Below are 24462 nucleotides of genomic sequence, written 5' to 3' on the forward strand. Positions count from 1 at the left end.
AGCGCCGGGAGGGTGGGCGTCCTGGGCCGGCTCCGTCCCCGGGTGCTTCCCGGGGCTCCGGGCCGTGAGTCACCGCGGGCAGGGCCGGCCGCAGCGCATTCCTCCGCGGGGCCGGCGTCCGGGGCGGGGTTGGCGGGGCGGGGGGCGAGACCACAAGTCACCCCACGGGGCCGGGGGGCCGGGGCGGCGGGGGAACGGGAGGGGCGCGGGCGGTCGGCACCGGCGAGCTGACAGCCCCCGGCGGTCCTGGACGGCAGGGGCGTGGCCTCTGGTGGGGCGGGGCCCTGGGGGCGGGGCCGGGGCCCTGGGGGCGGGGCCGGGCGCAGGCGGGGCCGCCTTAAAGCGTCGCCGGGCCGGCCGGGGCGCATCGCCAGCGCCGCCGCCGCCGCCATGAGGACGCCCGGCGAGGTGCTGCGCGAGGGCGAGCTGGAGAAGCGCAGCGACAGCCTGTTCCAGCTGTGGAAGAAGAAGCGCGGCGTGCTCACCCCCGACCGCCTGCGCCTGTTCCCCGCCGGGCCGGGCGCGCGCGCCAAGGAGCTGCGCTTCCACTCCATCCTCAAGGTGGACTGCGTGGAGCGCACCGGCAAGTACGTCTACTTCACCATCGTCACCACCGACCGCAAGGAGATCGACTTCCGCTGCGCGGGCGAGAGCTGCTGGAACGCGGCCATCACGCTGGCGCTCATCGACTTCCAGAACCGCCGCGCCCTGCAGGACTTCCGCAGCCGCCAGGAGCGCGCCGCGCCCGCCGCGCCCCCCGAGTCCCGGCCGGCCCGCGCGCCCTGAGCGCCGCCGCCGCTGCGGTGAGTGCGGGGACGCCGTCCGGGGGGGGGGGGGGCGCCGCGCCGTCGAGGGGTCCCTGGGGCGCGCGGGCCGGGGCTGTCGCTCGCTCCTCCCGCGTCTGGGGCCGCGGGGGGGGAGGGGGGGGAGAAGGGGGACCCACAGGCCGGACGCCGAGCCGCCAGCTCCCTAACCCTCCTCCTTCCCCCCCTACAGGAGCCACTCACTCGACGACGAGTCGGGGGCCGCCCTCCCGCCGCCCACAGTGAGGACAGAGGCCGAGAGCCATGTCCCTGTCCCACAGAGAAGGACCTTCCCGTGCGGAGCCGCCGAGCCTCGGCCCGCTGAGCGGGCGCGTTAAATTATCAGACTATCTATGTATTTATTTTGATGGTTATTCGTCGTGGAACCGTCTGTCTTCATATGTAGTGTTTGCATCAGTATGTTCATTCCAAATAAACCACCTGACCCGTTCCATTTTCTACCAGCCGCTGTGGTGCCGTGTGACCTTACTGCGGGAGGGTTGGCGGCCCTTTCGGTGGGGGTGGGGGTGGGGGTGGGGGTGGGGAGAGCTGCCACCCTGGCGTCGGAAGGGCCGGGAAGCCAGGGCACTTTGAATGAACGCAGTGTCATCCGCTGGGCCGGGTCCACACCCTCCTTGCCAAGCAGCCTCTCCAGAGGCTGGGAAGTGCCCTGAGGTTTGGCCCTGGCTGACTTCTGCTCCTGGGCGTGTGTCCGGAAGGACGGGGCCTGGTTTCGCTCTGGGAGGTCACTCCCAAACTGCCCTGCTGAGGTCAGGGCACCCCCTGCACCTGAGCTGCCCCTGCTCGCAGCGGGTGCCGGCCCCACCTGCCCCCCACCGCCCACATGCCTCCTGTGCCCCCAGCCCCCCGTTAGGGAGCCCTCAGCCCTCCGGCCGCGCGCCCCCTGTGCTCCCCTTGACCCCAGCCCTGCTGGGGCCCGGGCAGCTCCCCGCAGCCCCCACCAGGCCCCGCTGGCCCGCACCCACGGTGCTGGAGCGGGGAGGCGGCGGGGCCTCCGGGCAAGTGGGGGGAGGCGGGGGCCTCGTACTCCTGATGGTTGGCAGCTGGCGAGCCCTCCCTGTCTGGCCGGGTCCCCGTCCTCCGGAAGTCAGGCCGGCCGCCACCGTCAGTCCAGCACCGCCCGATGGGAGGACACCGGAGGCGCGTTCCCGCGCGGAAAGGTGTGCTGGCAGTGACCAAGCCGGAGCGCGGAGGGGGACCCTGATCTCCGGCCGCTGAGGGGGCCTGCATTTCGGGGACCCTTCTGGCTGGAAGGGCAATGCCACGTGGGGCAGGCAGCGGCGTCGGGAGCGAACGACCAAACATCGGGCCCTGATGTCTGTCCCTCACACCCTCACACGGGACCGGGGGAGCCTCCGCGCCGGGTCCCAGGGCTCAGACTGGGGAGGGGCTGTCCCTTTGCTGCGAAGCCCAAGGAAACCATTTCCTGCAAGGAATTTTCTCCCGAAGGGAACAGCACTCCTTACGAAGTCCCTGAGCCAGTGGGGGACTGCACTGGCCCCCGACGGACCCCTGTCCTGCCCCTCCCTGGAGACCTGCCCAGACCCTCATTGGGACAAAGGGTGAAAGTCAAGGTGAGACCCCTTCCCCCCCCCCCCATCCCCAGTGAGGTTCACAAGCAAGCTGGTCTGGTCTGAGCTCTCGGGCCGGAGGGTGGACGGACCTCTGCTCTTTGAGGCCCTGCTGGTTGGACCATGGAATTCTGGGGTTGGGGGTCCTGAGTTGTGAACTAGCTTCTTTCACAGGCAGCCCGTGGAGAGGTGGGGAGTGGCCTTCATGGTCTCAGGGTCACCTGCCGACCCCACTGGCATTGTTGTGTCCACACTGGTCACGCTGGCCCCCCTGTGCCCCGGTGCCTTTCTCCCTACAGCTGGGTTGAGGGGTGGGGAGGGGGTGGCGCTCTCCGGGCCTGGGTCCGCTGGCGGGCCATTTCCCTGGGCCTCTCCGCAAGCCTCAAACTCCTCATCTTTGAAAACAACCTGTTTCCATTCACGTGAGGTGACTGACAAGGGCAAGCAAGCAGGCAGTGCTCTCGGCCCCGAGGCCAAGCCGGTGGAGGACTGGGGGCGGGTGGACAGCTCCGGTCTCGGGGGGTTTGAGCAGAGCTGTCTGGGCCGCAACAGGGGGGCCTCCTAGCTGGGGACGGACTCCTCGTGGGACCGACTCCAGGCGGGGGAGGGCCTGCTGCACAAGGACAACTTGGGTGATCAGGCTCTCTCCAGAGCCCTGGGGCCCGGCTGCACGCCCCTCTCCCAGGAAGCTCTCCGGCATCTGACCCTCCGTCCCTCCATGGCTCACCCCCAGGTCCCCTGTTTAACCCATGGGAATTTGCAGGACTCAGGCTGGAAGAGTTTATTGCCAGTCTGTGCCCTGGGGCCACTGGTCACCGGACTCAGTCCTTCTTCCGGGGCACAGGCTGTCTCCAGAGCACGAGGAGGACAAGGAGGTTGATGGCAAACTGCACGTGGCCGAAGACGGGGACCCCAAAGCTGCGGTACAGGAGGCCGCCCAGGGTGGGCCCCAGGGTCTGAGTCAATGGCTGCACGGTGGCACAGAGGCCCAGCATGGTCCCTGAGGGGTGGGGGTGGGCGGCAAGTCAGGCTGCCCTGGCCACCCGCTTCCCAGACGCAGCCCAGGTCTCCCGTGTTCACCGCCCCCAACCCTGTCCGCTCTCTGCTCCCCCAGCTCCCTCCCCCCAGACTGTGCTTTTCGGACCACCCAGCCACTCAGGGGCCACACGGGTGCCTGCACCCTGCCCCAGAAAGTTCCCAAGCCCAGGAGGAGCCCCGGAGTGGAGCCACAGTTCACGGGCCAGGCCCCGCCCTCTCAGGCCGGTTGAGCCTGGAGAGAGCCTCCCTGACCTGGGGACGGCGGGCTTGAGGGGAGATCCTCCTGAGCCACAGAGTGAGGGCTGGGTCTGGGGTGCAAGGCAGGCTCCCCACAGCCTCTACCACCCTCGTACCGACTGGAGGATGCCCTCCGCAGGACAGGGGCGGGGTCCTGGGGGCCCTCGCCAGGCGGCCCGCCCGCCTCTCTGCACCCACGTCCTCCCCGGGCTCACCTGGCCGCCTCTGCCCCCAGCTACCTGACTCCCCTGTCACTAGGCCCCTCCGGGCAGCTGTGTCCCGTGTGTGCGTGCGTGTATTGTCAAGACATGTACCCAGAGGGTCCCCGGCTCCAGGGGCTCAGGGCCCCGCTCCGCTCGGGTTGCTGGAGAGCCCGCCGGGTGAGCTGGGAGCGGCCTGGTCCGGCCCCGCCTGGGCCCAGGGCCCGGCGTGGGGGAAATTTAAGAGCGGCTTCTCCCATCGCCCACACGCCCTGCAGACACCGGGAGCAATTACCGCCCCCTCTGTGGTCTCGGGTTCCCAGGCTGGCTCTGGGAACCAGCTCCCCGTCCCTCTGAGCCTAGGGGCGGGGCCTCAGGTGCGGCCCCGCCCCCCTCCCTGCCGGGCCCTGCCCCCATCTCTCCACGCTTCGTTCCCCGGCGTCCTCCTGGCCTCTCCTGGGGGCCGGTCCAGCGCTCCAGGAAGCCCTCCGGGCCCTGCCTGGCCTCCCCGGACCAGAAGCAGCCCTGAGATGCGACCTTGCAACCGTCGGCCATCGGGTTCCCATCTCGGCCTCTAGAACTCAGCCTGCCCCTCCCCCCTTGGCAGACAGGCGGCTAGAGCTGGAGCGAGGGGTGGAGGGGTGGCCGGTCGGGTGGGCTCTCTAGCCTGCTGGGATGTTCTTCAACCCCAACCAGCCACAGGAGCCCGTGGGGCCACCTGCACCATTGCCCCCGGGGGCAGGGCAGGGGCAGGGAGCTGAGTCTGGACAAGAGGCTTGTAGGCCTCTGAAAAGAACGCTGGGCACAGAGTGAGGGCTGGGGGATCCCCTGTCTGGGGACACCCGTGTCCTACCGGAGGGGGGGCGCTGGGGGCTTTCTGGGTTTAACCGGCTGCGTGCCTTCCCCCACTCACTCAGGGAGCACGTGCACCCCCGACCCACCCCGTGCTGGAGGGGGGACCCCGCCTCCCGGCCTGGCAGCCCCCTGTGCTGACCACGCTTGGCCCCACTGGGCTGTCTTCCTAACTGGCCTCTTCAGGAGCCTTTCAGTTCCAACCCCCTCCACACCTCGCCGAGCCGGGTCCTGGCCTGGAATGTTCCAATCTTCCCCTTCCTCTTTTATAGGGAAATCCTGCCCCTGCTTCAGAGCCCAGCCAGACAGCAGCTCCGAGAAGCCCCCTTTCCACCCCCCAGGCCCAGCCCAGCCTGGTGGCAGCCAGAATTCTCACCTGAGCCATCTTGCAGCCCCCCCCCCCCCCCCCCGCCACTTGGACCCCGGGCCACCCACCCCACTCAGTACTCATTGGGTCTGGGCAGACCCAGCCTGAAATTGGGGAGGGGGGGAGCTGCTCCATCCGAAACTGCCCAGAGAGCTTCCCAGAGAGGAGGCCCTGGGGGTCCCCTGCCCCTCACTGGCTCACCCGTGTCTGCGGCTGACACGGCCTTGGTCAGCATGCTGTCGGTGACCACGTTGAGGGCACACAGGCTGAAGACCAGGCCAGGCATCAGGAGGCAGAAGTGGAGGACGTCGGACATCAGTGCCTGGCATGGGACAGGGAGGCCACGGGATTGGGGGGGCCACACAGGACCGGGGTGGAAGGGCCCATCCCCGGAGCCCCATAGAGCTGGCCCCCGGGGGAGGGGGCCCTGGGGCTCACATGCAGCCTGGGATGTGCAGACGGCTGGGATGATGGGCCCGGGACCCCGCTGTCAGTGGGGTGCGGCCCCGAGGAAAGTGCTCACCATGGCCAGTCCCACCAGGACGAAGCCCAGCACGCTGGCCCGGAGCAGCGCCCTCTCCGAGAAGCGACGGCTGAGCCGCCCGATGACCAGGCCCTGAATGACCTGGGGAGACAGAACGAGAGGCCGGCTGGGAGGGGTCTGGCCGGGGGCGGCCCCCCACAGCTGGGGACCCCCTCCCAGCCCTAGCAGCCACCCGGCCGGAGGAGAAGGGCGGGTCCCGAAGCGGCCAGGTCCTCGGGAGGCGGGGTGGCCTGGGCACCGCACGTCGGCACCCATACACCCGGACAGTCATCCCCAAAACGAATCCCGTGTCCTTCATTTCCAGCGTGATGAACACATTCTCATCAAGCGAAGGCCGGCTAACTGCTCACAGGCGGCTTCGGGGGAGGGCAACGGCTTCCTCTGCGTGGACCCTCTCCACAGCCCCCACCCCAGTCTGAGTAAATCCAGGTCCTTCCTGGCCCTGCGGACCCCCCGACATGTCCTCCGAGCCCAGTCTGCTGCCTCAGCCAGCTCATCAGCTGGCGTGCTCCCCACCCCAGGGCCTTTGCACTTGCAGCCCCTCCCGACCCCCACCCCCCCAACCGACTGTCCCATCTAAAATTGCACCTCTGCCCTTCTGAGGACCCTTATTCTCTGACAGCTCATCACGCCTGCTACATGAGATGAGGGTGGTCGGGGGCTTATCCCTGTCTCCCCCCAGCCCCGTACGATGGACGCTTCCCACCACTGTGGTGGCACCGTGCCTGGGGTGGACGTGAGGGCCACGTGGGGGCTCTCGCAGGACGGCCTGCGACAGACAGCGGTCTGCAAGTCCGCTGGGGTGGTGACGCCATCCCTCAGGACCGTCTGGGCTGCCGCTCCCCACCCCGCCCCCCAACCCCGACGCCCCCCACGGGGAGGGGGATGCCGTGGTCCCCTTGGGGTCAGGCTGCAGCCGACACGCTTCGGGGTGGGGCAGGAGATGGCTTGCGGAGGGAGGCAGCAGGTGGGAGCCCAGCTGTGGGGGAGCCCAGGCTGCCTCTTGAGACCCTCGGTGACCGGCCCTACCCCGTGGGGCTGGGGGCTGGGAGGTGACTGGCAGAGGGGGCCTCAGGCCTCTCCCTGTAGACACAAAACCCCACCCTCTGCCCGCAGAGGTTCCAGACGCGGCTGGGGCCTCAGCTGCCCCCGGGGGTCGCCCGCCATCCTTAGGGGTGCTGGAGCCCCAGGCCCGTCTCGGGCGGGGTCGCCATCGGGCACCTTGCCCCGGGCCAGCCCGGAACTACCCGCGTCTGTCCCTGAGGGTCTTAGGGGGTCTCTTGGCCTTCGCAGAGGTACAGGCCTGGTCTCCTGGGTCTGGGGGTCTCCAGGCCAGGGCCCAGGCGGGCTGGAGCGGCCATTTAGAACCCGCGGCCCCCAGCTCTGGAGAATTATCATTGTTTTCAGTCTGTGGCCCACCAGCCGGGCGGCAGCAGCCCTGAGGCCCAGAGGCGTGGGGAGCAGATGCCCAGGAGGAGCTGGGAATGTCACACGCTTCCCTCCCCTTCAGACGGTCCCAGAATAGCCCCTCCCGCACTCCGGCTGTCGCCACCTGTCCCTGCGCCCCGGGCCCTGGTGCAGATGCCCCGGAGGAGCTGGGGCCTGGGAGACGGGCCGCCCCGTACCACCGGAAGGCGGCTGCCCATCTCAGGGCGCCTCGCAAGGACCGAGTGACCGTCACTTGGCTGGGGCTTCCTCCTCTTCTAAGAGCTTTGCCGGGTTAGCTCACCTCATCTGCCCAGCCACCCCACGAGGGTCACTCGCTTGATGGGCAAGGAGACCGGGGCTCCAAGGGCCCGAGGAACTTGCCCGCATCTTGTCACGTGCCCTAACACCGGCTCTCTCCCGCCCTGTCCTTCTGCTGGGGGGCACCCGGCTGCACACTCGGAGGACCTTGCACCCTCGCGTGCTTCCAGACAGGAGGCCAGGGGCTGGCCGGCCTCCTCTGGGTACCAGCCCCCTCCCTCCCCTCTCCGGGGCAGACGAGTGTGCAAACCGGGCGCAGGCCCGTTGGTGGCTGCCTCGGGCAGGGACGGGAGGGCACACTCCCCCGGGGACAGGAGGGCAGCCGGAAGCTAACGGTACAGAACAGCGATGGCAGGCGCTCAGGGCAGCGCCCTGCAAGGCCCGTTGCGTCTGAGACGCGCCCCGCGTGCCCGGCACCCACTCACCATCTGGAGAAGCCCGAAGAAGGACATGAGGTAGCCGGCCTGGGCGGCATCCAGCTGGAAGAAGTCCATGGAGACGATGGGGAACATGACCATGAAGAGCCCTGGGAGGAGGGTTCAGGGAGGGCGGGTGACTGTGGGGCCCTGGCGGCCTTCCCTGCGATTTGGTGGCTCTCTGGCACGGGAAGCGGGGCCCCAGGGACCGACGTAGCCCGTGCGCAGGAAGGTGCCGGAAGCTACCCCGTGGCTGGGCGGGAGCCCAGGGCATCCTGTGCGAAGGCGGTCGGGAGGTGGGGGGCCCGGGGCTGACCGTGTGAGAAGATTTGACCCCGGACCCACTGGTGGCCCCCGAAGGCCCCTTGGACTGAAGTCGGACCGGAGCCTCCAGGCGCTGGCCCAGCCAGGCGGTCCCCTGACTCAGCCTTCAACCCCGCTGCCCCGACCCCGAGATTTGCAGCACAGTTTTGCAAGAAGCCCCTGCGGGTGAGGGATTAGCCCTGGAGCACCAGCACGAAGCCTCGCTAGTTTGTTCTCTGCGCTGCCCCCAAGGAGAGGACCCCGGACGGGGGCTGGAGGTGGGTGCTGGGCACCCCTGAGGGTTCGTCTCAGATGCACCGCCTCCCCTGCTCTCAGACGGACCCCGGGGGGCTTGCCAAGCACAGGGCACTTTGGACTGTGCGTGAGGGGGGCCCTGTGGGGCACCGCTTTCCCCTCCTCCCTCCCTCCCTCCCTCCACTCGGGCCGTCCCTTCTCCAGGACGTGTGTGAAGGGGAAAGCGTGCGGCCCGGGATACAGGGCAGAGAAGGGGGACGCCTTGACCGCAGGCCCCCTCCCCACGGCCCCGAGCTCTCAGCTGCACCAGGTCTGGGACTCACCGAAGGGGAGGCTGGACGCCACCTTGATGAGGAACACGGGCAGGACCCCCGATTGCAGCAGCAGGCAGGTGATGGCCTTCAGGTCAAACACGTTGGCCTGGGGTCCGCCTGGGGGGACCCGGAGAGGCCGGGCAGGCCTCAGCCCAGCTGACCTGGTCTCGGCCGGGCTGCAGGGTCCGGGAAAGCACCCCGCCCCCATGCCGGCACCTGCTCTCAGCAGATACTCCTCCCTCTGGCCGTGGCACCTGCTCGTGGGCTCGGGAGCCCACAGGCCCCGGCACCCCCCTTCGCTGGCCCCTTTGGGGGCACCGGGCAGCTCGTCACGTTCCTAGGGCTGAGCCCTCCGGCCCCACTGACCCTGGAGCCCCCGAATTCTAGGAGGCGCTCCGGAAACACAGTGCCTCTGCTGTCGGGCGACCTGGCCTGACCCTGGCTCCCCCAGCCCATGTGACCCAGGCAGTGGCTCGTGGGCACCATGGCACCTGGCGATTTGGGACTCAGGATCCTGGCTAACCCTGCCCCGTGGTCCTTCCCGTCCTCCCCGGGCCTCCCCTACATCTCTCCTGCCTCCAGCCTCAGCCTCTCTGATGCCCCCCCCTCCCCCCCCTCCCCCACCAGCAGACAGGAAGCCACTGTCGTGCATCTTGGCCTTGGCCGACTCTCCCTGCAGGGAGGCCCGGGGTGCTGGCTGGGGAGGCGGAGGGCTCAGGCCTCATACCCGCCCGGCATCCAGGTACCGCGTCCCTGAGGGGGCCGGCCTGGAGGGGCGTCCCAGGCGGGGCTTACCTGCGGGGACCGCCCGGTCGTGGGCACTGGCCCCTTTCGTGCTAACGGGGATAAAGGTGAAGCTGAGGACGGCTCCCACGAGGTTGGCCACCAGAGCCACAGTCGCGGGGCACTGCATCCTGGGGGCGACAGTAGTGGTCACACAGGACGTGGGTCCCAGGCTGTGGGCACCACACGCGGCCCCTACCGGCCCCTTCAGCCACAATGAGGTCTCAGCAGCTGAGAACCGCTCAAACCCCCCCAGCCATGTCCCCACGGCCTGTGACCTGGAGGGAGGGGACGGGACCCTCAGGGCGCATTCATTAGGTGACAGAATGAAGGGGCCGACAAAGCCGTCACCGTGTCCGACGGTCACACTGCAGCGGCAGCTTTCGGCAGCCACAGCACGTGGGCCCCGGTCCCCGAGTGCGAGCCCGGGAGGTGAGCCCCGGCGGGCTGTGCGGGGGGGTTCTCCCAGGATGTGTCGAGGGGTGGGAAGACCCCCAGGGGCCGACCCGGTGCACCTGCTGCGCCCAGCCGGGGCAGGGGCGTTGGACACCTGGGGGCCCGCGCCTCAGCCCCGGGTGGTGTCTGGACGGGGATCTCCCTGCACAGCCCTGGACGGAGGAGCAAACGGGTCCCCAGAGGAAGGGCCCTGCCTCCCTCTGCGGGGACTGGACGGGCCTCCCGGGGTGGGGGACGGCTCGACTGGCCCTGTAGGTGCCGCTTCTCTGTCCCTGGGGGCTGATGGGGAGACACACGCCAGGCGGCACTGGGGCCGGGGCGCCAGGAGGGGGTGCCGGCGACCCCGAGGTGCAGGGGCGGGCCGGGGCTCGGGTCTGCATCTCAGCTCCACCTGCACGAAGACCACGGGACCCCGCGCGGCCTCCTCTGTGTCGTGGAGACCGGCACGCCTCCTTCCCTTCCCTCCTGGGGAGCGCTCCTGTTCCCCCTCGACCTGGGGGGCGGGACATTCCGGGCTGGGGGAGGGGCTTTGGGCACCACCCTCAGGATGCCCTCCCTCCTGCCCGCCCGCACCGAGGACCCGGACTCGGGAGGGCCCCTCAGCTTCCGAGAAAACCCTTCCGGGCTGTGGGTCATCAGGTGGAAACTCAGGCCCTGACCCCTCCGGTGACCCCACGTCGCCTGACAACGCTGGCCCTGGGGCCAGCCCTCGTGACCGTCCCCGTTTCCTCCTGCGGGCCAACCGCCCCCTCCCGGGGTGGGGGACGGAGGGAGGAACACGTGGGAGCCTCTTACTGAGCCAGGCTGCTCGGCCCTTCCAGGCTGGTGCCTGGCCAGAGAGCCCTTCCCCTCAGCGGCAGCGGGAGCTCCTATGCACCCTGCAGGAGCCCTTCTCCGTGCGCCCCGGCGGTCCTCCCCAGGGGGCACTCTGTCCTCTGAGAGGGGCTCGCTCCTTCAGACACACGGTGCCTGGCCCTGAGGACGACTGAGCCTGGGCGGGACCCCGAGCCAAGACCGCGGAACAGGTGAGAGCCGTTCACCCGCACGCAGCCCTGACGCCTACCTGAGCGGAGCTCCCGCTCAGCGCCGCACAGCATGGGACGAGAGGCGGGTGGGTGTCCCCTGCCTCTCCGAGCGAGGCCAGCCACAAGCTGAGTGCCCCCGCCCCGCCCCCCACGGCTGCACGTGTGCACACGCAGACGAGCAAGTCACACACACACACACACACACAGGGGTGCACACACACAGGGCTCCTGTGGGCAACCACAGCCAGGAGAGGCCCTGTTCCCCGTGGGGTCAGTGAGGCGTGGGGGCGGGGCCGCCCCGTGTCCCCGGCCGGGACCTGCCCAGGCGCACACAGTTGGTCCAGCCTGCACGTGCTGCGGACCTCCCCCCCCCCCCACTGGCCAATGTCAGGGCCCCCCGCCGACTCCCACTGCCGGGGATGGTGGGCGCTCGGGCTTTCTGGGCACCAAGCTTCCAAATGAACAGGAATTCCCACGGACTGACGCCCCGGGGAGGGACGAGGCCAGCACGGACCAAAGCCCCCTCCTCCGCTGGCAGGAACTGATCTGTGACGTGGGCAGGGACACCCCGGGCCCGGTGGCTGTCCCCAGAGAGAAGGGCCCTTTCTTCAGGACCCGCATGTCACTGCGCAGGGCCTGGGGGGCAGGGACAGAGCCTGCTTTCTTTGCCAGATGCCCCGGAAATTCGTGGGAGCAGAGGCGGCCACTTAGGTGGCTATTCTGGGAGGCTGGTGACAAGTGTGGGCTGGGTGGCAAGGAGCCAGGCCCCTTCTTGTGGGCTCTCACCCCTCCCCCCCGGCGTGCTAGCTGGTAAACCGAAGGAAACACAAGGACTCTGGGGGCCCCGGAGGGAGTCGAGGGGCCACAGCTTCCCAGGGGACGTCGGAGGGAGGGAGTGTCCTTCCTCCACCCGCCCCCGCCACAGGCCCCCTTCCAGCTCCCCCAGGACAAAATGCCGGAAAGACCTCATGCCTCTGCGTGGAGGGACTTCTCAGCCCTTTCTGGCCTCGTGCCCCCACCGGGTAGGCGGGCGGCACTGCTCTGCCCTCCCGGACGAGACTCGACGCCCCTCCCCAGGGACCTTCGGGTCAGTGCGCCCCTGAGCACGAGGCAGAATCAGCTCCCTTGCTGGGGGCCTCCTGCTTCCTTTGTGCAGGATCACGAGGGGCGTCTGCGAGCCGTGGTTGTTGGCTCATTGGACGGACGGGAGGCTGGAGGGATGGAGGCCGGGAAAGGACTCCGGGCAGGACTCTGGGCACCAGTCTTTTGTCCCTTTGCCCTTCCCGGTGGCGACCTTGCCGGGTGACTTCCTTTCCTCAGATGCAAATGAGGGCCACCCTCCCCGGGGACACCCTGTCCCCATCCCCCACGGGGTGCACGGGTCCCCGGGGGCCGCCTGGCCGTCCTGGAGCCCAGCCCACCGGCCTCCGTTCGTCACGGCTGGTTGCCCACGCTGGTCAAACGGTGCAGGCTGCAAACGCCACCTCTCACCTCTATCTCGAGGGCCTGGAGTTTGCCAAGCTGACAGAATCAGGAACCCTATGTGGACTGGCCACAGGGTGACGGTACTCGGGAAACCTGGGCCACCCTCCCTCCTGCTCTGTGGCTCCCCTGGCCCAGGGGACGCAGGGCCTCCCGGGTGGCACCGCCCTCTCCTATCCAACCCGGACGGCAGGCTGGGGTCAGCTGGGGCCCAGCCTCATGTGACACTTGGCTGTGAGGGTCTCCAGAGAGTCACTGGACGTCCAGCCTGGGGCTTGGGGTGAAGTCCTCCTGCCGTGCCCCATCCACATCCCATGATGTTGTGGCAAGAACAATGTCTGAAAATGGGAGTCTTTGTGGGGCCACTCCTGATTCAGCCTCCCTCTGGCTCCTGGGTCCCAGAAAAAAGGCCTAAAAGCCTTGTCTGGCCTAACACTTTGCAGCCCTCTGTGTTCCCAGAGCACCTGATCCCTCCAGTCCCACCTACACAGGCCTCCGAACAAGCCCCAGGCCCTTTCCTGCCCCAGGGCCTTTGCACAGGCTCCCCCTCTGCCTGGAACACTGTCTGTGCCAGCCCCACCTTCAGTAGCTGCCTTCTCTCTCACTTCTCGGGTCTAAGCTGAGCTCGCTCTTGGCCAGGTGGGCCCTGTGCTGTGTGTACTTCCCGCTGCCCGGAAAACCCAGGGTCTCTGGGTCAGGTCTCTGTGTCCCCCTGCGGTGGGGAGGCCGCACACCGGGCTGGCCCCGCACGGCCTCGATGAGCCATCGTGAGCACCGAGTGGGGCAGGCCGCCTGCTGACCCATGAGTCACTCCTGTCCCAGTGTGTTTACTCATTAACTTCCAGGGGAAGCGGCCGTGTCACCCGGGCAGAAACCCTCTGTCAGCAGGATGAGGGCTTCCTATTCCCCGGCCAGAACAAAGGCTGAGACGGAGTCCCCAGTCTTCAGGGCTGCAGATAAGGAGTATAATAAATCCCCTCGGAGTCGCCGAGCGCCCCCGGGCAAAGCTCGCCCTGGGGCCAGAGCGGGGCCCCTCTCCCGCGTTAGCGCCCAGGAGGGCCGCCAGTGACGGTGACACCATTGGCACCATGTCAGTTTGCCTGACCCAGCCCCCAGCCGGGCCCAAATCCCCCCCGAGCCGAAAGGAATTGCTACCCTCGGGGGCATCTGTCCAAATCCCGACCCCTTCCGGGGGACGGAGCCCAAGCCTCGCACTCGGCGGGGGAAGCCTGTCCACGCTGACTCCAGCCATCAGGCCTGGGGGCTGGCTCGACGTCCGACGGGGACCCCCAGGCCCCACCCCCCACCCCCCCGGGACCTGACTCAGCTGGGCTCCGCAGGCTGGTGCTGCCTACCGCCGAGGCCCAGGGCGCACTTGTGGGAAGGGCGTGATAGAGGCCTCCCCAGGCTGTGAGGCGCTGGGCTCAGGGCCGTGAGTCACCGAGCGGCCCCCACCTGCTAAGTGACTCAGGGCCTGGGCCCTGGGTAGGAGAGCTCCAGGCTGAGCCGAAACCAGTTCTACTGGTGCCCGCCCCACACCCGCAGGCTGCCAAGGGCACTTCCTCTCCCCTCACCTGCTCCCAGAGGTGGGGGACACGGCTGATGCCTTTTGGGGGAGGGGTCACCGGGGCACGGGAGTCAGGAAGATGGCAGCCAGGGAGCCCTCACAAGGAAGGCGGGATGCGGCCCTCGCCACGGGGCTTCGGGGTCCGGGAGCCCGCCTCCCCCGAGCCTTGGATGGGGAGGCTCGCGCTCTCCGGGGCCTCGGTTTTCCCATCAGAGGATGCATAGGGTTATAAAGCACCTTCGATCTCGGGATGAAAGAAGGCAGGGAATTGAATGGATATTTCCGGAACACGAGGGCAGGGGCGCAGGCAATCTTGGGGGAGGCCCAGGGGAGAGGACAGTGAGTGGTGTCTTCTGGGTCAGCAGCTGGGACGGAAAAAAGGAAGGTGACGGCGAGAGGGGACGTGGGGGGGGGCTGGGGGGGAGAAGAGGGGGCGTGGGGGGAGGGCGGGGGGGGTCCTAGGCACGGGCACAGTCGCAGGCCCCACAGCAAGCGAGGGTGGGCCCATTTCACGGGTGAGAGCACCTGTCAAGGTGACCACGGTAACAGGCGCCTGGCTGTGAGTCCAGGTGGGTGGGGCAGCGTGGGGGCGGGGAGGCTCCTCCCGGCCCCGCCTCTCCCTCTCCCGCACACTCTTCACGCCCTGACGTCCCCCCCCCCCCCACCCCGCCCGGTACACCCTCCCGACCCTCTTTTCTCCCCGGGAGCGCAGAGGCTCTCCTCCTCTCGCTCCTGGTCTAGCGACTGAGGCTCCCATCACCCCCAGCGGCTCATGTGCAGGCAGAACCCATGGTCACTGGCGCCCCTCGGAGCGCCAAGGGTCCCCCCCTCCTTGGCCTGCACACCTCTCGGCTTCCGGATGTTCTCCTGGATCTCCTTCCCTTCTTGCTCACTGTACCTCCTCCTTGACCCCCGCTTCTAACGTGAAGTGCCAGGTTGGGGCTCGGGGCTTGGGGCTCAACCTGAACCCGTTCCTGGGGCTTAAAAACCACCCACCTGAGGACACAGCCCTGCTCTGCTCACCATAGGTCCCCTCACTCAGCTGCCCGATCCATAGCTGCCTGGAGGGCCTAACGGGCACCAGACTCAGCCCCACGGAGACCCAACTGCCACGGGCATGGCAGATGGCTCAGACCTCAGCAAGGTTCACGGCTCCCCCCAAGGCCTGCCCCAGAGTCCAGGCTTGGCCTTGAGTTCACATCTACATCCCAGCCTTCAGCAAATCCGAGGCAGACCCCGCCTCCTGCCCACCTCTGCTCCCTGCCCTCCCTGCTCCCCACTCCATCCACACCGGCCTCCCCGGTCGTCCTGCCGCCCCCCTCACCTCCTGCAGGTGACACCCTGGTGACCACCCGTCTGTCTGGCCCCCGATCGTGCTGTATTACTTCTCACACCAGGCAGTTCACCCCGACACTTTAGAAATACATATCATTTTCATTTCATCCGAGGACCCGGCCTGTCCTAGCCACCACGGTATCCCAGAATCTGGAATCCCAGGGCACCTAGTAGTTGCTCAATAAATCCCGGTGAGGAAGCAGATGAAAGGAATTCTGCTTCCCCTCCCCCCCCCCCCTGCAGCCTCCTGGCTGAGGTGCTCCATGGAGACAGACATCTGCACCCCAGACTCTGATGAAAATCCTGGGGTGGGGAGCTGGTGGAGCCGGCCACGGGACCCTCCCCTTCCCCCGTCCCTGCGGATCAGCCATCACCCGCTGCATCTATCACTGTTGGGGGCTGTCTGGAGGCACTGGGGGAGCCTGGGGAGACCGATGCCCCCAGAGGCCCAGGGGCCAGCACAGGCTCATCCGAGATCAGAAGGAGGGCTGTCAACAGAGGTGCCTGTGTGTGTTCCTCTGTGTGTGTGTGTGTGTGTGTGTGTGACTTCAGAGACCAGCAAGGTTCCTGTCCTGAATAGCGCCCCAGGGCAACTCCCTAAGGCCGGCACGGGTGGGTCCCCAGCTGGCACAGGGCCTCCCATCCACAGCTGGGCACCCACATTCCAGACCAAAAGCAAAGACTTGAGTCGAAGGAAGGCAAGGAGCAAGGTCCACTCCTATGAAAGAAGCCGATTTTGAGTGGGTGTTGGGGCTGCTGGGGAGAGGGAGGAGGAAGGGGGGTGGGGCAGCGGAAGTGAGATTCCCCGCCCACGCCTGGCAGGGCCTGTGCAGGGCTCGGTGTCCCGGGTTCAAGGTTCCTCTCTTCTCCCAGGGGGCACTCCAAGGACTGCTGCTGCAGACCCGCCCCCAGGCTGCCCTCGAGTCCTGCCCACAGCACCCCCATCGCAGGATGCCCGCTGGTCGTCCGGGGACCCCGCCTCCAGGGCCTGCCGTCCAATGTCTTCAGGTCCGGCCTGGTTTTCATGTGACCCGGGCCAGCCGCGTGCGTCCCCCTAGCCTGGGACTTCCTGGTGCCCTCCGTGCCGCCCTGGCGCGCACCCTGCGGGACTGCACGGGCCGCGCCACCTGCTTGGGTCGGCTCCCGTCCCTGCCCTGTCCATTCTGCCAGCCCCGCCCATCCGCTCGCCGCGCCCCCTCCGGCCCCGCCCGCTCACTAGCCACGCCCCCTCCAGCCCCGCCCACCGCGTGGGTCCCTGCTGACCATCCCACACCGGACCCAAGACGTTCAACGCGCAGACGGAGAAACCGAGGCCCGGCGAGGTGGTCGGCCTGGGCCCACCCAGTCTCGGCCATCCCGACCAGCACCCGCAACCCGCTTCCTGGCCCGTCCCCCCCACCTCCCGGCCCGGTTCCAGCCTCGGCCACTCACCCGCACGTGGCGCTCAGGGTCCCGCCGAGCAGTGAGCCAAAGATCATGCCGACCCCGAAACACAGGCCGAGGCGGCCCAGGGCCGCGGGCAGCTCCTGGGGCTCAGACAGGTCCGCGATGGTCATCTGCGCGACTGGGTGCGGGGCGGGGACAGAGCCGTGAGGCCCCCTCGCGGAGCCCCGAGCGGCCTAGGCCCGGACCGCGCCCCACCCCGCACCCTGAGGGTGTCCCGCGCAAGGCCGCCTCGTCCACACCCCCCTAGGACCTATTCCGCACCTGCACAGGCCACGCCCCCCACCCTCAGCCACCTGCCCCCCAGGCCACGTCCCCATGTCACCCCCCCCCCCACCTCGGTCCTGCTCCCTGGCCTAGACTGGTACCCAGAGGAGACCCGCGCCCCGCACCTCCCTCAGGTCGTGACCTCAGCCCCCACCCCCACCCGCAGTCCTCCCGCAGTCCCAGCGGGCCCCCGCCTGGCCCTACCGGGCATCCCCTGCATGAACGCGACAGGCAAGGGCGTGGCGTAGAGCAAGGCCACGCCGGGCAGGGCCGGGCTGCAGGCGGCCGCCAGGAGCAGGTAGAAGGCAGAGGAGGCCAGGAAGGTGAGCGTGAACGCGGCGCGGGCCCCGCGTCGGTCGGCGAACCTGGGGGAACCGAACCTGTGATCCTCACAGATACCAAGCAGGCCCTGCCAGCTCTGCCCCTGACGCCCGCCCCCTAGGGCTGCCGAGGAGCTAGGCCGCAGGGGTCTCGTCTCGGAGCCTCAGTGTCGCCGTCCTTCCAACGGGTCAGCTTCCCGCGACCTGGGAGTGTCTGGCCCAGCAGGGTCCTCCTGCTCCCCCTGAGAACACCTTGCGGGCTCCGAAGGGAGCAAGGTGCGTGTGTGTTGTGCAGAAAGTGTCTCCAGGCTCCTGCCCTGTCTCCACCCGGCCTCCGAGCAGGGCCGCGAAACCCTGGGGAGCCCTGCTCGGTCCGACTTTACCGCCTCTGGAGCCCCTTTTCTGGACAGTTCCCCCGAAGATCTGACGCCTGCCACGTGGATCTCCGCCCCAGGGTTTGCGGGAGGAGGGTGTCTGCCCTCACGTCCCTGAGCCCGAGGCCCCAGCAGCGCTGAGGCCGGTGGAGGAGTGGGGGTCCAGGGGCGTCGCTGGTGGGACCCCCAGCTCGGCAATGCTGGACGTTTCCAGCCACGACAGCCCTGCCAGGACAATCCCCTCTTTGGCCACAAACCAGAATTCGTGGAAGAGGCGGGCAGGGCCCCGGGGAGCAGGGGTCCCCGGCATGAAAGGGACTATTGTGCCCAGTGTCGGTCTGAGAGGCTGGCACGACCCAGCCCCTGACCTCCGAGGGGCAGGCCTGGGTCATCGTTGGGGGGAGGGCCCCCAGACTCCCTGCCCCACAGTACCTGCCCAACACGGGCCCGCCCAGCAGCTGAAGCACGCCAAAGGTGGTCTGCAGGTGGCCGAAGGCGACGGAGTCCAGGCCCAGCCTCCGGGTCAGGTACTGCAGACACAGGGGGGCCCATGGGAAGGGTCAGGGTCTGGATCCAGGGTCCCCGGAGGGTGAGGAGGGGGAGAGGTGGCCCCGGGCTGGGCGGGAGGGAGCTGCTCTGACCAGTCTGCGGTGGGTCTGGGAGGGGCCTGGGGCCTGGGACTCAGCTGCATCTCCCACAGCGAGGAGACCACGGGGCCTCTGGGGCCAGGCTCTAACAGGCAGCGGCTGGCCCTCCTTCCCCTCTGCGGGGCGCACCTCAAACAGGTGGGGGGGGGCCCCCAGCCCCCACCGGTTTAGCCTCGTTCGCTCAAAGCTGCCCCGTGGACTGCAGTATCTTCCCTGAACGACACAGGCCTCCTCTTTGTGGGTTCCAGCCTCTCCTGGCCCCTCTGGAGCCATGCCCACCTGGGGAGGTAAAGGCAGCGACCAGTGTCTCTCCAGAGCCCTGGAGGCGCTCGCCCACCTGCCTGAGCCTTCCTGCTGCTCTGCGCCTGTCACTCCAGGGAGCCTCGCTGGGTCCCCAGGACAGCTGCTGTCCTGGGACCTCTCTCCTGAACTGTCGCCGGCCCTCCACTCGATGTCCAGAAGCATCTGGAATGCAGCACATCCAGAACGGACTCCCCATGGCCTCCCCCCAGGACCGGCCCCTCTGCTCCCTTGCCGACACCCCCCCCCCCCCGGCAAGGGTTCAGGTCCAAACCCCGGTGTCTTCCCTGAACCCCTCTTTTCTTGCACAGCCACATTCTTTTTTTAAAAAAATTGTTTATTTATTTTTGAGAGAGAGAAAGTGGGGGAGGGGCAGAGAGCGAGGGAGACGGAGAATCCCCAGCAGGCTCCACGCTGTCAGCACAGAGCCTGATGCGGGGCTCGAAATCACGAACCGTTGCACAGCCACATTCAATACATCGGCAGCTCCTGGGCTCACCCTTCACAGACCTTGAGGGCAGCGGGGCCTTCCCCGCGGCCAGCATCCTCCTGGAGTCCTGGCAGCCTCTCTCTCTGGCCTTCCCTCCTTCTCCCCTCCACTCACTCCTCTCTAGCTGCACTGTTCTCACTACTGCCCCAGGGCCTTTGCACTAACTAGCCAGGCTTGCTCTTTGTTTCCTTTAAGCCCGCCTTCTCAGGAAGGCTTTCCTGATCCCAAAGCCGCCACACGTCTGTGGGCAGCCCCAGCACCCCCCGCACGCCTCATGATCTTACGCACAGCACAGTCTAAGGATGGTTTAGTCCCTGCCCGCTGCATTCCAAGCTCTGAGAACAGGGTGCACACAGTAGGTGCTCGATGGGCATTTGTTGAACGATACATACAACATCCACGGGAGAGCCGCCCTTGCTCTGTGCCTTTAACTGTTTTCTCGTCGCTCCCTGCACCAACCCTTCCAGGGAGGGACATCGTGACCCATTTCATGAAGGGACCTCAAGGCGTCCGCCCCGGCCACCTGGCCGCTAAGGAAGGGAGTCAGGGCTTGGACCGGGCTGTCTGGTAGAAGTGAAATGGGCTTTGGGGCAGGGGTTAGGGTTCGCCACCTGGCTGGGGGCTCCTGCCATGCCCACAGCGGCCCCCTCCCAGCCAGATCCCCAGGCACAAGTCCGCTCACGGGAATCCCCTGGGGGGCTTTAGTGGCTGTGCCATGGCCCCACCCAGACCAGACAGAGAAGGGGCTCTGGGACGTTTCAAGCCCCCCCCGGGTGCTGCTGCCCTGAGAGGGTGGGAGCCCGGCCAGCCCCACACGGGTCTGTTGAATGAATAGGCAAGGGTGCAAAGGTGGGATCAATGAAAAGTGGGCGGGCGGGCCCTGAGTGCTGACCATGGCGCTTAACCAACCGCCTGCCCGCTCCAGGCAGCGCTCCAGGCCGGGGGGTGGGGGCAGCAGAGGAGGTGATGCGTCAAGCCCCGCCCTCTCCGTCCTGGTCGGGGAGACTTGCGGCAGGATGTGGGGTGCGGACATCGGGCAGGAAGGCTGGCCAAGCAGGACCTGGACAGAGGGTCCGGGCAGGGGTTGGGAGGGGAGGCGCGCTGCGGAGAAGGCCTGAGCGGAGGCCCGAGCACAGGAAGGACGGGAGCCGAGCAGGTGTCCCGGCGGGTGGATCCATAGGGCAATGGGGCCGCAGCCAGGCCGGCCGGGGGGAGGGGCACTGCCACGGGGCAGGGCTGGCTGTGCACCAGGGCACAGGAAGTGCCCACGGGCGGACCGGGAAGCACGGTCCCCGGGTCCCTCAACCTGTTCGGCTCCGTGTGGTGGGTGGCTCGGGCAGCACCGGCCCCACCCCCGGGGCCCCGCTGTTGCACAGATGGAAGCCGAGGGGGACAGTGCGGCCGTGCTGGCGGCCAGGCTGCTGAGGGCGGGCACTCACCGGCATGATGGAGAACCGCATGAAGAGGCAGGTGAGCCCCAGGGTCACCAGCGCATAGGTGAGTAGTATGACCCCGGGACGGCCCAGAGCGCCTATCTCCCTGGAGTAGGGGCCCCGGCGCCTGGGGGCTCCGGCTCCCTGCATCCTGGGCAGGTGCGGCGGGAGAGCCTGGACAGATCGGGGCAGGAGGCCGGCACGGTGCGCAGGGGGCAAAAGTCCTGTGGTGCCCGGCGAGGGTGCTGAGTCACGGGGCGGGAGGCGGGTGGCGCTCACCTCTGGGACAGGGCCTGTGGGAGAGGCCAGTGCTGCAGGACCCCCGGGGAGGGCTTCCGGCCGCTTGCTGTGTGACCTTAGGCGCCTCCCCAGCCAGCTCTGGGGCTCTGGGCACACAGCTCCCCGGAACCTAGCCTGAGTCAAGCTGGGGGACCCACGTGCCCCATGCAGGAAGGCACCAGCACCCCATTTTAAGAGGGAGGCCCCATTTTAGAGGCCCGGATGGGTGCTGACTGCAGTTCAGGTAGGTGCCCCCTGCATGTATGGGGCTGATGGTTTTGGGTCCCTGTTGTCAGGCGAGGGGCTCCTCAGGCCCACGGTGGACCCCTCACCACTAGGGGCGGCTTCCAGAGGCAGGCTTGACACCCTTCGCCCAGCCCAAGGGGGCTTCTGGGGTGGCCGGAGGGTGGGGCGGGGCACAGAGCAAGGCCTCGTGTGCCCTCTAGCCCCCCACTGGCAGAAACTAGACTTTGTAGGGCCAGGGAGACCTCTACAAAGTGTCACCAAATTAACACCCGACTGTCAGCTGAGCCCCGAGGGTGGCCTTCAGAGCCCGGGGTCCAGGGGTGGGAGTGGGGCTGGGCAACAGCAGGAAGAAACCTGGGGCTGGCCCTCCTGGCACCCTCCCCCTCCCGCTTCGGGGAGGCTGGGGGGTGGAGGCTAGAGGCTGAGAGCCGCGGGTCAGGGGCTGTCAGCCGGCCGCTCACAGGCTCCACACCGCAAGGGGTCCTGGTCAGGGGCGTCCTCTCCACAGTGAGCTCCGGTGCCTGCCCGGCCCTAGGGCACCGCTCCAGTGGGGTGAGCCCTCCCGAGGAAGCTCCGGCCTGGCCGTTCCAGTGCTGGGGTCGGGCACCTGAGGTCTCCCGGTGACCTGAGGCCCTGGCCTTCCTGGGGTGACCTGGGGCACCCACCCTCCCTGGGGAGCCCCAGCCTCACCTCCACTTACAGGCCCAGGGGCGTAGCAGCCTGCCCCCCGCCCCGCCACTTCCCACACAGCCCCTGTTCTCACTCGGGTGGGGCGGCAGGAACTCTGACTTTTAGAGCAGTCGGGGCATGGGGTGGGCAGAGGGACGGGAGCCAGGGGCTGGAAAGGAGAGGAGGGGAGAGGGGTGGAGGGAGGGAAAGGAACGCAGGGCTCATTGTCTGGCCTGCCCCCTCCCTGGGGTCTGCACAGAGACCCAGAGGAGGGCCGGGGGTCGGGGGGGGGGGACAGGAACATTTCTGGAAACGGCTCCTGGGCCCTCTCCCCACCTCCCCTGCCGATCCTGGGACGCTGGTCCGCATTTCGCACCTGCAGCAACTGTACCCCCTTGGCCGGGCCTCCAGAGACCCGGATGCAGGTACGCCTGGCTCCAAGCCGTCTGTCTGTGGGGCTTGCAGGGGGGCTTACGGTCCCCAGGATTCCCTGCTGGAATCCTCGGGAGCACACGCACTCGGCCTCGGGGTCAGACACAGTACCCCAGGGAAGGCACCGGGCCAGGACTCTGCTGCTTGTCCCCCAGAGCCAGACCATAGGCCCAGATGTGAAGTCCCCTCTGCCTGTGTTAACCTGTGGCTGAGCAGAGCGGGAAGCCGCCGGGCACCAGGCTCCTGGGCCAGGTCCTCCCGCGGTGCCCGGCGAGGGCTGGGAGGCGGGGACCAAAGTCCGGCTGTTCGGGGCAGAGCCGGGGAGCCCGCGGCCTGCGGTCGGGGCCTTTCAGGGCAGAGGCTAGTGGGCCCCGGGGCAACGGGGGGAGCAGGGGGAGCGGCTCACCTCCCCCCCCCCACACACAGTGGGCCTGGGTTTGAGGAAGAGCTCAGTCCAGACAGTGCAAACGGGGGGGCGGGGGGTGTTTGTATCTGAGGACAGTGTCCCCTGTTCTCTGTCAGGCTCAGGAGTCGTGCTGAGAGCCCCGAGCTGGGGCAGGCGCACCAGCCGGGCTTTTCCTTAAGAAAGGCTGGCCTGGGAAGTAGGGGGACACGGTGTCGTAGACTCAACAGCCCTGGGAGGAGGCTTGGAGCTCAGGTGGTTCTGTGCTCTGTGGGGGTGGGGGTGGGGGATGGGACTGTCCCCAGGAGGTTCACCTGCCCCTCCAAACCCCAGGGCCTGGCCAGGAGCTTGGGACATCATCTGGCTCCTTCTGGATTCCCTAGGCAGGAATTGTGGGTAAAGAGGCAGGAGAGGGTGGGGTGGGAGTCCCCACTCTGCCCCAGGGCAGGTCGGGGAGGCTGCGGGGACCCAGCAGCACGCGGGGTGGGCAGGAAGGGGCTGGTTACTCACCCCTCCCTTCCTCCTGCTTCTAGCAGGACGTCTGGAGGCTGGGAACTGGTCGGGGCCGAAGGGATCGGGGCTGCGGGAGGATCTGCCGTGAGCTGGCTCAGTGTGGGCGGGCGCTTCCTGGTCCCGGAGTGTGGGAAAACTGCCCTCTGGGCTGGGCGAGGAGAGAGGAGCACCCGTAACCCTGGGATCCCCGGCCCGGTCGTCCTTCTCCAGAGCAGCCAGCCCCCCTCGCTTAGCCACTCAACAAACGCTCTGCACTTCCCCCCGGGACGCACTCCGGCCCCGGGGCCGACCCAGCCACCCACCTGCCTCTCCCAGAAACAGGCTGCAGGGTGAGGCTGATCCAGGCCCACTGGAGGAATCAGGGCTGGGGTTAGGGAGGAGGGCATCTCGGAGGAGGTGATGCCTCCAAGGAGTCTTAAGGATGAGCGAAGATGGGCCAGGGGCGGGCAGAGCCAGCTAGACTGAACAGAGGCAGAGGGGTGAGCCAGCCTTGGGGTGTATACTGAGAGCCCGTGTCAGCGTGTGTGGGGCAAGAGTAGATTCTGGAGAGCAGGGGTGAGGCCAGCTCTCCATGGGGGGCGGGGTTCCCTGGGGAGCTCCAGAGGGCTGGGCGGGGGAGGCACAGGGTGAGGGGGCCGCGGACTTGGGGTGGGGGCTGGGGAGCTGCTCACCCCCGGGGGGCGGTCCTGATGGACTGGGCGTGGCCGGGGGAGCCCCCGCAGTGAGAGCCCCGGGAGCCGAGAGGGTTTCTCAAGGGAGAACGTGCTGGAACTCTGCGCTCGGGTGGGCGGAGACGTGGGTCAGTGGGCAGGTGCAGGAGAGCGTGGTCTGGGGCTGTGGCCCGAGCCGGGGCTTTGACGGGGGCTTCGTCCTGGGCGGATGAGCCCCTTCGTGGGTTGAGTGTTTCTTACTCTATTTCCCGAGGGCCCACCTCAAATGTTACCTCTTCGGGGATGCCCACAGGGTTTTGGCCAGTTTACGACCAAGACCAGGGGTCGGGGTGGGGGGGGTCTCCACCGAGGCGCAGCTTTGGGCCTCGACCAGCAGGGCGCCCAGACCCCCACAGCGGCGTCTGTGCTGGGGGCTCAGGGGGCCCCTGCCAGCTGGGAGAGGGTGTCGGATGCCGACTCCCACTTGGTGACTTGTTCTTGGAGTCATAGCCTTACAAGGGGCACCCCGGCCTGCTGTGGGCATCGGGGTCCCGGCTGCGGCTTATCTGCTCCATCCCAGAGGCCACCTGGTTAAGGGTCTCAGAGGGCCAAGTCCCTCTGCAGGTGCCATAGGAGGGGCTGGGCTGGCAGGTGCCAAGGAATGCTCTAGAGCTGGAGTCT

At 68.1% G+C, this 24462-nt stretch overlaps 2 protein-coding genes across 3 annotated transcripts; one reads left to right on the forward strand and one right to left on the reverse strand.

The window, feature by feature from the left end:
* Positions 1 to 343: 343 nt before the first annotated feature.
* PHLDA2 (pleckstrin homology like domain family A member 2) lies at positions 344 to 1267 on the forward strand. The gene is made up of 2 exons (XM_043579149.1): positions 344 to 803; positions 997 to 1267. Exon 1 carries the CDS (start codon positions 391 to 393, stop codon positions 784 to 786), a length of 396 nt encoding a protein of 131 aa, XP_043435084.1. The 5' UTR covers positions 344 to 390; the 3' UTR covers positions 787 to 803; positions 997 to 1267.
* Positions 1268 to 3161: 1894 nt separating this feature from the next.
* Positions 3162 to 20948, reverse strand: SLC22A18 (solute carrier family 22 member 18). 2 transcript variants are annotated; one of them, XM_043581999.1, is made up of 11 exons: positions 20596 to 20948; positions 18152 to 18249; positions 17729 to 17944; positions 17230 to 17390; positions 16747 to 16879; positions 9463 to 9581; positions 8677 to 8784; positions 7805 to 7905; positions 5613 to 5714; positions 5291 to 5411; positions 3162 to 3395 (listed from the first exon to the last, which is right to left on the reverse strand). In XM_043581999.1, exons 1-11 carry the CDS (start codon positions 20737 to 20739, stop codon positions 3217 to 3219), a joined length of 1482 nt encoding a protein of 493 aa, XP_043437934.1. In that variant the 5' UTR covers positions 20740 to 20948; the 3' UTR covers positions 3162 to 3216. The 2 variants fall into 2 exon arrangements, with proteins under 2 accessions (XP_043437934.1, XP_043437933.1); XM_043581998.1 differs by lacking the exon at positions 17729 to 17944 and having other exon boundaries at positions 20596 to 20939.
* Positions 20949 to 24462: the final 3514 nt, after the last annotated feature.

This window comes from Prionailurus bengalensis, chromosome D1 (assembly GCF_016509475.1).
Source record: "Prionailurus bengalensis isolate Pbe53 chromosome D1, Fcat_Pben_1.1_paternal_pri, whole genome shotgun sequence".
NCBI lineage: Eukaryota > Metazoa > Chordata > Mammalia > Carnivora > Felidae > Prionailurus > Prionailurus bengalensis.